General features: G+C 58.0%; 1 protein-coding gene across 4 annotated transcripts in view; it reads right to left on the reverse strand.

Moving 5' to 3' along the window:
- Positions 1–9,676: 9,676 nt before the first annotated feature.
- The window catches only part of ARMH3 (armadillo like helical domain containing 3), a 131,743-nt gene continuing 127,827 nt past the window's right edge, over positions 9,677–13,592 (reverse strand). For all 4 annotated transcript variants that reach the window (XR_011142127.1, XM_068949846.1, XM_068949847.1 and 1 more), the window contains one exon: positions 9,677–12,509. Coding sequence is in view for 3 of the 4 variants with exons in the window: in XM_068949846.1 (XP_068805947.1) it covers positions 12,417–12,509 (93 nt within the window). In the remaining variant the exon portion in view is untranslated. The remainder of the gene's footprint in view (positions 12,510–13,592) is intronic.

The following is a 13,592-nucleotide window of genomic DNA, read 5'->3' on the forward strand; positions in this document are numbered from 1 at the left end:
GCTCCCCGCGGCGGGAAGGGGCCGGGGGGGCCGGGAGCGGTGCGGCTCGGCGCGGCTCGGCTCGCAGGAGCGCGCAGCCGCCCCGTTCCCCGCCGCCGCCGCCGCCGGGGCTGGGCACGGCCGCCCCCTCCCTTCCCTTCCCTTCCCTTCCCTTCCCTTCCCCGCCTCCTCGCGGGAGCCGCCGGCCCGGCCCCCGCCGCCCTGCGCCGCGGCTCGGGGCGTCCGGCCCCCGCGGGGAAACTGAGGCACGGCCGGGGGGCGGCGGCGGCGAGGCCCCCGAGGCTGCCCGTGCCCTAAAGGGAGGCTCCGGGAAAGAGCCCCGTCCAGACCTCCTGGTCACCGAGCAGAGCCGGAGCGGGGGCGGGGGGAGGTGGTGGTGTCGGAGCGGCGGCGGCGGGGGGGGCTCCAGCATTTTTGGTGAGCCTGAGAGCAGCCCGCCGAGCCCCGGGGGCAGCCAGCTCCCCCCCCCCCCCCCGGGGATCAGAGACCGCCAGGGAAGGAGGAGGGGAAGGGGATGGAGAAGACGTGGGGCAGCACAGAGGAGCGCAGGGACTCGCGCGGGGAGCGAGGGGCCCGCCGAGCCCTGGGTGTCAGCGCCCAAGCCGGGGCGCTGCTGGGCGCCGCGGGGAGAAGCCGCCTGCAGGCTGGAAAGTGCTGAGGCAGAGGGGACGGAGAGCCGCCCCGGCAGGCAGCGAAGGGCTGGTGCTCTCCGCTGCCCCACCTGCGCGGCCCAAGAGCGGACGCAGCAGCAGGCCACCCCACTAGCGTGACCGCCGACTTTCCCGTGCGTGTGTGGCTGTCCCCCTTAGCAAGATTTCCCCCAGGCTCCCGCGGGAAGCGGAGGTGAAGCAGCAGCACAGCTCGCTGCTGGGGCCTGGGCTGCCACCAGCACATCCCCGGGGGCTGCCCAGCTCCCACCGCTCCCCCCTCTCCGCCGTGCCCCGCTCGCAGGCTGCGCTTGGCTCTTTGCAGAGAGATGCAGCTGGACCAGGAGACCCAGCGCCCCGGGCCGGTCCCGCCACCCGGCCCGGCGCTCCCGGCCGGCGGGAGCTGCAGGGCAGGAGGGGAATCGAGAGCAGCGAGGAGGGAGGGCCGGCGCTCACGCGGCAGCGTGTTGTCAGCGTGCTTTGGTGTCAAGCCATGAAAGAAGCCGCCTTAGCGAAGCAGCGATGCTTAGCAACTGCCTGGATCTAAAAATAAGAGCCATTTAGCGAGGAAAACGCAGTGGAAAAATGCTTGAAGAACTGCTGGGGAAACACAATCCCGCAGCCCCCCCCGCGGCCCGGCCTCCGCCGCAGAGCCCGCAGGCGAAACGCGGAGGGAGAGGAGCTGCCGGTGCGGCCTCGGCAGCGGCCCCCTCCGCCCAGCCCGGCGGGCTGGCGACGGCAGGGCTCGGAGCCGGCCGCAGGGCCGCCCGGCGGGGCTTCGGCGGCCCCAGCCGCGGGTCGGGGACTCGGCCCCGCGGCGAACGTTTCGGGCCGGCCGAGCTGCCCGGGGGAAGTTCTCACCTTCTGTCATCCCTGGTCCGTCGGGAGGCAAACGTGGCTATTTTTATCCCGGTTAAGCGCTCCTGTTCCTGCGGGCGAGCGCGAAACGCCTCGCCAGGCCGGGGAGAGGGGGAAAAGGGAGCAGCCTGGGGGGCACCGTGGGGCGCCATGGGGCAAGGCCCCCCCCTGCGGTGAAGACGAGGCAGCAGGCAGCTCGCTCGCTCTCCGGTCGCGGCTGCTCTCCTTAGCAGGCACCAGGGCCAGGCACCTTGCCAGGATTCACAGCGTTTGCAGCCTCTGAGCCTTTCTCTGCTCAGGAAAAATACAATATCCTCCCCAAAATGTTCCTCCTGGCGATGGGAGCTGAGGGGTCACGGGACACGGCCGTGGCTTTACCCCACTGCCTGGGCTTTCTGCCGCGGAGACGAGCCCATCTCCTGCCCGCCCCCCGGGCAAAGCCAGCCTGGCCAGAAACACCCTGGTAAGCACAGCCGGTCGGGGACGGGCAAAGTCAAGCAAGGACTGCGGAGAACTTCCCTCGCGGCACATCTCACCGGGCCGCGCGGCCGCTGCAGCACCGCCAGGCCAGGCTGAGGAAAATCACCTCGGCGGCATCCGAGGCTTTAATCAAAGCTCTCGCGCCTGGCGGCCCCGCTGGCCCGCTGCCGCTGGCAGCATCCGCCGCGAAAGCAATCAGCGGGGTCAGGGCGGGCAGGGAGCCGGCCGCAGGCAGGGCTGGCTGCACGCGCTGCTGCAGACGGAGCCAAATTAACCATTTCCAGAGGGCTGGAAGAGCTCAGACAGCTCCTGCAAGCTCAGATACTGGTTATAAGGGGTAACGGGGAAGGATAGCTCGCCGTGAGCCCTGACCCACGCTACCCAGTGCTGGGGCAGGGGAAAAGATGAGGACAGCTTTCTGCTAAAGCCAGGGCAGCCAGGCCAAGCGTGCCGGGCCCCGGGCTCCCGTGCAGGGCGGGGACGTGCAGAAGCACCCAGGTCCCCGAAAGCATCTCTGGAGAGCAGCCCTGAGCCAAGGGAGAAGAGTAGCAGGGAGGAAAGTGGGGAGGGCGAACACGAGGGCAGGCAGGGGACACAGCCAAAACTGCAGGATGCTTCTCAGTACACAAGCAGCCGGGAGCGATGCTGGTGGAAAGAGCCCACCAGCCCCGGTGCCCTCCGGGGCAGAGACAGCGGCCGGGGCGCCTGTCGGGGAGCCCTGCTGCAGGGAGGGAGCTGCGGTGGCTCCGCAGCCGGGAAGAGCGACGCGGGCGAGGAATAGCAATCAGCTCCGCTGCGGGCAGGAGCTGCACGGCACGTGCCAGCGGTGCAGTTTCCCAGCACGGCGCAGAAGGGTCACGGCGGAGGCCGGCAGGTTTGAAGGTGGCCTGTAGGACATCCAGCTCTGCTCAGCGCTGCCAAGTCTAGTGGGGAAGCCCCTGCACTCTCCTAGCACAGTGAGGGCACCGGGGAGGTGTCCGTGGCTCTGTCCAGGGTCATGAGTGGAGCAAAAGGCAACAGGGTATAGGGGACTTAAAAGATGAGCACGTTTGTGGGAAGAAACCAGCCCCAAGCACTTGCAGCCAGGTTTCTGCACAGCCCAGAGTTGCTGCAGGCAACCGAATGAGGCTTCCTGGAGCCCATTTGGGTCCTACCTGTGTCCCCACTTTCCAGCCCACGCCAGGCTGAGGGACTGCACACACACACAGCACCCATGTCCATAGGTTTGCACAGCTCCTGGGAGGCAAGACTGAAGGATGCTGGGCTGGCCCCGGGAGAGGAACCACAACCAGGATCAGAGACAGGTAACCGGGAAGAGGGAAGGAGCGTGGCCAAGGGCTACATGCAGCGCAGGAGGACAGAGAGACGCTGGGGCTGGTGGCAGGGCAGCAGGCAGGCAACGGGCCACGTGGCACCTTGCACCCGCCGGCACTCTGCCCTGCTCCTCGCTGAGCCAGGACACGTCCTTGCCAGGCTCAGCGAGGTGAGCGGGGGGGGTGAGGGTGCTGCACCCTGAGGTGCGGCTGGAGATGGGCATCCTTCGGAGGGAGGGTCCCTGGGACCATGCAGCCGCCCTCACCGTGGTGGAAATCGCTCTTTAGCACCAGGCTGAGCACCAGGCACTGTTCCCCGAGTGGCACGTCCTTCACCTCTCAGCAGCCTCGGCGTTTAGATAGGGACAACTGCGCTGGGCACGGGCCGCGGAGCTGGAGCGGAGAACAGCCCTGAGGCGGGGAGGTTTGTGCTGGCCCAAGGGATCTGCTTTTCTCCACAAGGGCGTGCAGCCAGCACACGGCTGGAGAAGTTTTGGGAGGCTCCATCATTGCCCAGAGCCCTCTCAGGGCTGGATGCTGAGCCGAGGGGCACGAGACACAGTCACATAGCCCTTCTGCTTCCTCCTCACCCCCAGCCCCGGGGCTGCTGCGGGTGCCTCCGTGCAGCCCTGGGCCTGCCGTGCCCTGCTCCATCACCAGCCACATCCAGACCCAGGCCAGATGGATCCAAGTCCATCCACAACCATCCCAGCCCCGCGTCCCCGCTGCAGGACACCCTTTGGCTCATCCCTGTGACCAACTCCCTGCCCCGTCCTGCCAGGACCCCCCACTCCGGTGGCAGCAGCTCTCCAGGATGTGCAGTGAGCGCAGCTCTGGGACGCTCGTTCCCAGCTGCTGCTGGGAGCACCGGTCCCCGCAGAGCACTGCAGAAAATCCCAGGCTTATCGCAAAGCCCAGGACAACCCCAAACTCCTCCCATGAGCAAGAGCGGCCTGGAAAGGAGGCAGGAGTATTCAGCATCTGAGGAGTCGGCATCGCAGAGCTGGGCCGGGCTACAGGGGAGCTCCCGCCCCAGGCGCAAACCCGACCCTGCAAGCCCTCCAGAAACAGCTTGCAGTAGCTCTCCCGGTGGGGGGGGGGGGGGGGAAAGGGAGAGAAAAAGATGCAATTTGACACTTCATTAGGTAACCACAAGGCATTGATCTGCCCTAGCAGCCTCCCCCTTGTCTAATTGCATATCGCCATCCTTATTAATTCTACTGGAAAAGCAGAGAGCAGGGCTCAGAAGCCTGATCCTATCTTCAGGAAATTTCAAACAGAGATGTAATTGCTGAGTGCTTTAAATCATGGTGCTTTATCCACTGTTAACAGTATTTTGAAGCCACGGTCATCAATAGCAGTCCTCGGGATGCACTCTCAGCACATGCCATTAATCTTATTTTGGCTGCAGTCGCCCAGTGCCTCAGAGCTCAGGTTTACACTCAGTGCTGTAGGGACAGCTCTGCTCCTCGGCACAGAGGGGCCTCGTGAGCAGGTGCCAGGCTGGGACACGGCGTCTGGCGCCAGCTCCCTTTCCCCCGGAGCTTGAGAAGATGGGGGCAGAGCAAAGCAGAGCCTGTCACTGTTGCAACAGGTCCCACAGCTCCCGGGTGCTTCCCAGGCAGGGTGAGCCAGCACGCCTGCGCCTCGGCAGGCTGGAAAGCCATCCGTGGGAGCACCCGGGCAACTGTCTGCCTTGCTGAAATGCTCAGCCCAGGGAGCCAGCCCCTGGCATGAGCCTGCTGACAGCCCCCAGGGCAGGAAACTGCAGCTGGGAAGGGAGCAGGGGGGAAACATGAACTCTTTAATCCAGCAACTCCCATCTCTGCAATCCCACCTGGCTCCTGCAGGTGCCACCCAGCAGAGACACACAGGTAGGTGGGAGCCGCTGTAAGGTTCAGATCTTGGGAGAATTTCAGCTGCTAAAAATCTTGCAGATCTAGAGGAGGAACAGATGCCTGCAAGCTGCTGGGTGAGCCTTGCAGAGGGGGATGCTGCAGGAGAAAGGGAACCTCACTTGCAAAATGCAGAACAGCAGGTGTGAGAAATCTGGGTGTGCGGGAGGGAGAAAGGATTTATCATCACACTTCACATCCTCAAAAGCTGGTCACCTGCCTCCGCTCACAGTGCCAGCAGGGCGGGATTCCCCGGTGAGGGGCTGACCCCACTGCTGGGCAGGCTGCAGGGAGCTCTGCTCCCAGCCCTCGACGCTTCTCTGCCGCTCCTGCAAAACAGCTGCAAAATCTGGGCAAAGAAGCACAACTGTTTAAAGAGCAAAAGCTGGGATGGGGCTCACCCAGAGCCAGGGGGTGCCCTGAGTAGTTGTCCCCATGTTATAGTGCATCTCATAACAAAGTAGCACCCAGTGCCTGTAGCCATGCAGTCAGGACTAGCTTTCCTTTGAAGAGGAACCAGATGCTATTTCCAGCCTTTGCCCAGCCCAAAATTCACCTGTTCCCTTTACCCAGCCTTTAGGGATCAAGGTGAAAATAGCAGCCACCTGCCAGCATTGGTCGCAGCACTGGGTCAAGGGGTCCAGCCTGCCCAGGTGGGTCATGGCATATGGGGTTATCTATTTTAGCATGTGGGGATAACAAGTTTGTCCAATAAGGTCAGGCCCTGAGAAGATGGGAAATCTGTAGGACCAGCACACCCAACAGCATGCTGGGTGCCACTCCAAGGGGCCTTCCAGCAAACTCCTCTGCTACAAAAACTGGCGTGATTTCTGTCATGAGCAAATCCATGCTGCAGATATGCCACCTCCTGCTCTGCAAGGACAGCCCCCCTGTATCTGAGCTGAGCTCTGCGGGAGAGGATGTCCCTGCTGTGATCGCAACCTTGGAGTGCTGCTGTCTGTTGCCCTTCAACTGTGTCTGCGGCTCATTTCCCCCTCCAGTTTCTCAGGAGCTTTGCAGCAGGAGGACACATCTCCTCGCATGCCCATCCCATCAAGGTGGCCTGAAAATAGCCACAGCAAAGGGGCCATAGTGACACAAACTGATGCAGCTGCAACAGCACTTGCCGGTAGGCTGAGACAGCAACTGGCTTGGAGCTGCTGAGCAGGGCAAAGCCAAGCACGACCGTGCTGCTGGGGGTCATCAGAGCATCCTCGCCCCCACACACTGAGCACCTCCAGGAGGGCCCTGGCTGAACCCTAGAGCAGGGAGGCTCCAGCTAATTAGTCACTAATTGCTTCAGAGAGGGACTGAGCAAAACCCAACCTGTGCCTGGCTGCAGCAGAGTGACCTGCGAGCCCTGGGACCCAGCAAGGCTCCATGTCACAGAGAAAGGGTTGAAGGCGCAGCTGGCAAAGCAGAGCTGGTGAGGAGCCCAGCCAAGCCCTGCAGGGGGTGCGAGGGTCCCTGTCCATCTCGCCGCAGCCTCCCCATCACCCTCAGGCCCTGTCGGGACTCCAGGGAGCTCCCAGCCTCTGGCAGCGAGCTGGCAAGGCTCTGAGCTGTGCTGCAGCGAGCGGCAAGCCTGGCTCATTTAATCTATTCAATTGGATTCAATTTCCAGCCACATGATTCAATTAGCCCTGGAGGGACAGCGCGGGAGAGCAGAGGCCGTGGAGCGCAGCCCGGCCCGCGCGCCAGCGGCTGCCCAGCTGGGAGAGCGCAGCGGGGTTCAGAGCCACAGCAGCAGCTCCCGCTGGAGCCAAGACCCACCGCAGCCCCCCGGGACACCCTGCGATGGCAGGGGCTGCAGCGGGAGCCCCGCTCTGGTAAGGAAAGGTGAGGGCTCCTCTATGCAGAAGCTGCTGGGTTGCTCCTACACCCAGACCAGGCACATAGGCACCTTTTTGCTGTAGCATGGACATGTCCTGAGCTGCATGGGGGCAACCATAGGGCAGAGGCCAGGGGAGGCCCTGTCCTGAACATCTCTGTTCGCAGTCAGTCACAAACCTGAGGCAAAAGCCGTTCTGGGTCAGATCCAGAGTCCATGTCCCTGAAGTGCCTGCCAATGATGCCTGAAGAAAGCAAGAGGAGCAAGGCAAGCCTGCAGCCATGCTCCCTAAGGATGCTCCCCATCCCAATTATTTGTGGTCCTGTGTCCCCCCCAGGCTCATCCACGCTGTGCTGCAGGGAGAAGAAGGACCTCCAGCAGCCCTGAATCTGAGCTGCCTTCCCAGGGCTCATGAGGCTCACATGAAGTCCCCGGGCCCCAGCGAACACAGGCTCTGCGGCGATGGGCCCCGAGCAGCCTGGCGTGCCAGATGGCACGGGAACACGCCGCACGCTGCCTGTGCTGTTGGGATGCGCTGCCATCCCCCGGCTCCCCCTTCACCTCTCGCCGGCAAAACTACCCTGACACAGGCTGCCTGCCCTCCACCCCAGCTGTCGCAGGGATGGAGGAAAACATGGCTCAGGGCAGTCGGGATGGTTCCCATAGGCCTTGCAACAGCCCTTCTCCATCCTCCTGGCCCAGACTTTGATTAATGGTTTGTTTTTGTGTCATTCCCCCCCCCCCCACCCTCTCTCCTCAAAAAAGGTCAGCAAACGCATTCATTGGTTTCCACTGCAAGTTCTGGGGGAAAAGCTCATCCTCTTCTGGCCCCTTTGTGTTTCTGCAGCTCCCAAAGCTGGGCTTTGCCCCATTCCTTCCGGGTTACTGCAATGGTTGGAGTCCGTCCAAAACCCCATCACGTCCACAGGGGCAGACCTCCGTCCAGTACAACCCTGTTCAGTGCAGACAAGATGCAGCACTTGCTCAACCCAACAAGCACTGCACAAGAAAACAGAGCCCAGAAGAGAGGAGATCAGAATAAATATCCTAGAGGCATTAGTGCTGACACCTAGATAGAGCGCTGCTTGCAAATGCGGAGAGCCAGCTGTAAATCTCACCTTCAGACTGCTGGCCCCACACCAGCCCCCACACGCAAGACGGCAGCCACAACTCCGCAGGGGCAATGATGCCCACGCTAGATGGCAGCGGGGAAGGACGCGAGCTCCACCTGCCCTCCTGGTCCTCGGCTGCATCCAGGAGGGAAGCAGGGGGAGGCAGATGGGGAATCCAGTGCAAGAGCTACCCGGGAGACAACTCAAGGTCACGCTTTGCCCAGGAACAAGCTAAGATTGCAGCTTCTCCTCCTGTCAGCCCACCGTGCAACAGCCTGGCAGGTCCCAGAGCAGGACCTGCCACCGACATCCCGCACCAGCCTCCCTCAAGCACCCTGTGCCCAAGGCATGGCAACTCCTCCAACAGCTTGCAGTCCAAGAGCAGGCTGGGGAGGCTCAGGGAGGCTACTGCAGGATTTGACCAGCTTCCTCCTGAAGAGCTGCCTCTCTCTCTCTCAATGGTGCATGAAAAATGGGACCTGTAAGAGCAAGGGAAGGAGAACTGATACCAAAAACCATAGTAGCACTTACAAATCAATTTTTAATAACTCCCTCCAAAGTTTAGCTCAAACTCAATTTTTCTCCTACAGAATTTGGTCATTATTTTGTAAAATATTTGTCTCCCTGCAGCAGCTGCCTAATTTAAAGGCAGCAATCTGATTTCTCCCCACACTCTCCAAGCCTTAAAAACAGCTCTTCCAATAATAGACTGGATTATGAATTAGGCATAATAAAATTTACTCAGCTGTTCAGATCAGATGCAGGAAAGTTTGGAGCCACAAGCCACATTTCGAGGCTGAACATTAGAGTTAAATGACTTTCTGCTCAGTTCAAGCTGGCCTTAAAACCCAAGGACAGATATCGTGGCGATTAGCAGAACATGCCAATCTGCTGCAGAATCAGCGAGGAGGAGTTTGGCGACTCCGGCAGCAGAGATAATGCTACACTGTGTGTAGGTAGAGCTCTGCATCCCTTGGTCATATCCATGCGCTCTCAGCCTGGCTCATCCTCCTCACTAGGGCCCCAGCAACTCCAGCGACACAGAGGAAGGCTGGGGGCTGCTGACTAACGTCTGTCCGATACCCGTGGCCCTGACCAAGGAGCAGGCATAGCCGAAAGGCACAGCAGCCTCCCTCTGCAAGCAGGCGGGCAACAGCCCAAGGGCTGGTGATTCCCTCGCTGTAGCCAACATGTCACCAAATGAGTAACAGAGCCACCATGAACGCGTGCCCTCATCGACATAGCTCAGCACCCAGGCAGCAGGTTGGGCACTGACCCAGTAGTGAGGACATAATGGGCACAGAAGAACCTGCCTGAGGCACACAGGAGCCCCTTCCCACTTGTGTATGTGGCCACACATGCCCAACTCCTTGCACCCCTGCCAGGACTCACGTGCCCTGAGCAGGGGATAGCTGTGCATAAGCTTTGCGCCACAAGGAGGTAGAGGTCCCAGACACATGCCTACTGCATGGCTGGGAAGCTGCAGCACCTCCCAAAACTGCCCTGCTCACCTCTCCCCTAAAGAACGAACACAGCAGGCTTCAAACAGGCAGGGCTCCGCTATTTATTGACCTCTAGGTTTATATATACATCCATTTACAGTGCTTGGTTCAGTGACAGTGTGACAAGAAGATGTGCATCCCAATCTTCCCCAGCTCAGCCTCTGATGAGGGTCAACCTCAGGAGCTGCTCCCAGTCACAGCCTGGGTTTACCAGTCCATCCCAGCAAGGGAGCACTATGGGGAAGACAAGACCTTCAATAGCTGAGCCCAGACTGGAAAGCTGAAAATCCCAGAGATTGCAGAGGGAGACCTCTCCCCAACTCTTTATCTATTTGCCTAGTATCAGCCTAAACAGGATCACAGAAAAGGAGGCACGTGAACAGTTAGTTGATTTGATGCTCTGGCAGTGGTGATGCTGGCGCTGGACCAAAGGAAGCAACTCAAGCCACCTTTGGGAAAGAAGTCGCCCCCAAAGCAAGGAAATAGTTCAGCAAGATCTTCCTCTTTGCACTACAGACAGCAGTGCTATGTACTGCAAACTATTTTCACGCATTTACAGAATCAGAATCACAGACCAGCTGGGGTTGGAAGGGACCTCTGGAAATCATCTAGTCCAACCTCCCCACTCAAACAGGGTGAGCTAGAACAGGCTGCCCAGGACTGTGTCCAGTTGGATTTTGCATATCTCTAAGGATGGAGACTCCACAACCTCTTTGCAACTTATTCCCCTGTTCAACCACCCTCACAGTATATAAGCGTTTTCTTATATTGAAGTGGAATTTCCTGTTTCATTTTGTGCCCCTTGCCTCTTGTCCCATCACTGGGCACCATTGAGAAGAGTCTGGCCCCATCCTCTTGTCACCCTCCCATCAGATATTTATAAACATTAATAAGATCCTCCCAAGCCTTCTCTTCTCCAGCCTAAACAGTTACTGTGCTCTCAGCCTCTCCTCATATGAGGAATGCTCCAGTCCCTTAACCATCTCCACTTGCCACTGGAGAAGTGGACCCCTTCTACGTGCCCTGGTCTGTTCTCAAGCACAGTGATTTTACGGAGCCTGCTTGCCCTTCCTCTGACACGCACACACTTCCACACACAACTGGCAGGAAAGCAAATGTAAGTGTCCAGCTGCAGCTGACAAAAGCCTGACAATTCACGGCTGAGGAAAAGCCTCCTCTGTTGGGAGAAGCTGGTGTTCCCAAGGAAAACCTAGACTCCTCATCTAGCTTTCCGGCCTGCGGGTGGCCAAGGATGCAGTTTTCAATTTCCCATGCTTCTTATGGCAGGTAAAGCTGAAACATTAATGTAATTAAGATGTAGCATGAATGAGCTTTGCCAAAACATGGCAGAGAATGAGCATGACATTCACATCACTCATACTACTCCAACCTATGAGGCTAAGAGCAGGACTAGGCACTTTTTACTGTTTTCTAGAAAAAGGTGGACCTAGGATGTAAATAACTTCTCTGGTTCAACCTACCAAGTCAGGCCAGGTCTTAACGTCACTGCTGGGAGCTGAGAATGCGTGAACAGAGAGAGGGTGTGTATTCCTGAGTTGGCCACCTGACACAGCACTCAAAGAACAGGCTCTGCCTGACCTGAGCCCCTCTCAAACATCGGCTCTTGGGCAGAAAGGCTTGTCTAAGCCCCTCCCTGCTCTTAGAACATCATCCTGGAGCTCTTCCTTAGGAAGTTCTTGGTCAGGTCTCAGCACACTGTAGTTGTAAGCCGCTTTGCAAAGACTGCAGGTCTAACTGCTTCTCCAGCTGCATTTTAACTGTAGAAGCTGCAAGCTACATACTAGGGCAAAAAAAAAAATGGGGATTCTTTAGCTCATGAAGTTCACCGGACACCTACCTGCCTGCATGTGCAAAGCAGGCATTTCTATGAGGAAGAGGAGGATTGTCATAATGCAGTCTCTGATGGGCAATAAAGGGAGTGGGAAGGAGTCGGCCCCGTGAAAGTGGAACATCTTAAAAAAAATTCCCACTAACCTTAAAAACAGCAGAGATGAGCTGGGCTACTGGAAGCAACAGTGACCTCAACCAAAGTGCTCTGTTTGATGACCCATATCCTTGCATACTGGCTCAGACTGGATCCTATAAGCCAACAACCTTGGAGGCAAACTTTCTCCTCCAGTAATTTGGGGGCTTGGTTCAATTTATACCTTCTGACACCAGGATCCAGCAGCAAGCAGGGCCTGCTCCCTAAGGGATCTGTTTTATATCCCAAAACCATTCCCAAGGATATTGAAACCCATCGCAGGATGGCAGTGGCTTTGACCTACAATGTTGGAGGAAGGATTGATCCAGGCTGACTGAAAAAAAGCAGCCCTTACCTAGGGGCAGAGAGTCTTTCTGTAGAGCAGGCGAGCAATCTCAACCCAGAATTGCCTCACACAACTGGACTGGTTTTATTGTTTCTGTTGTGAGCTCTCCTTAGCTCTGCTACAAAGGTTTTCAGTGCATCTCCCCTGAGGCTGCAAGAGGGAATCTCCCATTGCTATTGGACAGGAACAGCTGCCCATCCCCATAGCATCTTGCAAAATTGCTCCCTCCTCCTCCTCAACATGGCAATCGCCTCTCTTTAGCCACAGTCCTGTTGAAACACACGCCCTTGGGATCAAACACACAGCAGCAAGGCTTTCCCCCCCCTCAGAAGAAATGCAGTCTCGTTATGCAGGTGGAAGGCAAGGCACAACCGGCTGCAGATCTGTAGTGTCCCTGCCCAGATAGGCCCTTCTCTGGTCAGCCCTGCACAGCAGCTGTGCCCCAGCTTCAAGAGATCGTGGAGAATTCCTTCAGCAGGAGTTCCTGGCTCAGCGTGTTGAAAGCAAGGTTCTTCCTCACATTAATGCTGATGGACCGAACCTGACAAAGACAAAATAAAACATTTTAGCCAAGAGACTTCTCTCTGCTCCCAGTGAGCACAGCAGCTTTGACACTGCCAACTTCCTTGTTCAGCATGGAACTGTTTTACATGCCGTAATAGCCCCAGAGAACTTGCTGCAGCCAATGCTCATCAAGACTCTAGCTTAGCAAGAAATCTCAGAGGATTAGGTGCTTGCTGGAATAACAGGAGCATCTACAGTGATGTCCTAGCAAGGAGAGCAAATTCCCAGGGAGGCAGGGATCAGAGAGGATTCTCTGCCTTGATGCGTTAGCTAACACGACCTGATGAGTTTCCTGTACCAGGGCAAGGAGATGGGGAAAGCTAGCACTTCTAGGCTGTAGTTGGGAGGGCATTTTCTGCCAGTGCCCATTGAGGTGCTAACTGGAACTCTCCTGCTCCAAAGCCTGACATACCAGGCGTGGCTATACTGCAGAGCCAAGAACCTGGAGTCAAAAAAAGGAGAGATGCCATGCTACTGTGCTGTAAACATGAGTTATAGCCCAAGCGAGTGGAAAATGCATGCAGCTGGCTCCATGGGTTTGGAGCCACCTGTATGCATTTTGTGCTGAGTGCCTTACACTTGAAGCTGGATCACCAGCTATTTCTGAAGAAGCAACCTTATCCCTTAACAATGCCTAGACTTATGGTCACCTGCACAGTCTGCAAACAGGAGCTGGACAACCTCATTGCATAGCAGCTTCCCTTTCCCCTTTGTGCATGCAGATGCACTGGCCAAACAGGCAGGCCTCAGACTGGGCTCAGTCTCAGCTGTACTCGGCAACGAGAAAACAAAGTCAAACATCATCTGTGTCAGCAACTGTGCAGCAGTAACAGAAAGCAAAACTGACACAAGCTCATCCAAACAACCGGATTACAGTTTCCAGAGACTCGGAGCCTGTGATAATAAGGTTGTTGCTGACCTGGTTAGTGCTTCGTGCTTTTTAAAAGCATTGGGGGGTGAATTAAATAGAAGCAGAATGAGGAATAGAACAGTTAGGGCTGGAGGAGCAAGTCAGCAGTGTTTATATGGTTGAGGGTCTCACTTGCTGTCCTGGTGAAAA

This window comes from Struthio camelus, chromosome 7 (genome assembly GCF_040807025.1).
Source record: "Struthio camelus isolate bStrCam1 chromosome 7, bStrCam1.hap1, whole genome shotgun sequence".
Taxonomy (NCBI): domain Eukaryota; kingdom Metazoa; phylum Chordata; class Aves; order Struthioniformes; family Struthionidae; genus Struthio; species Struthio camelus.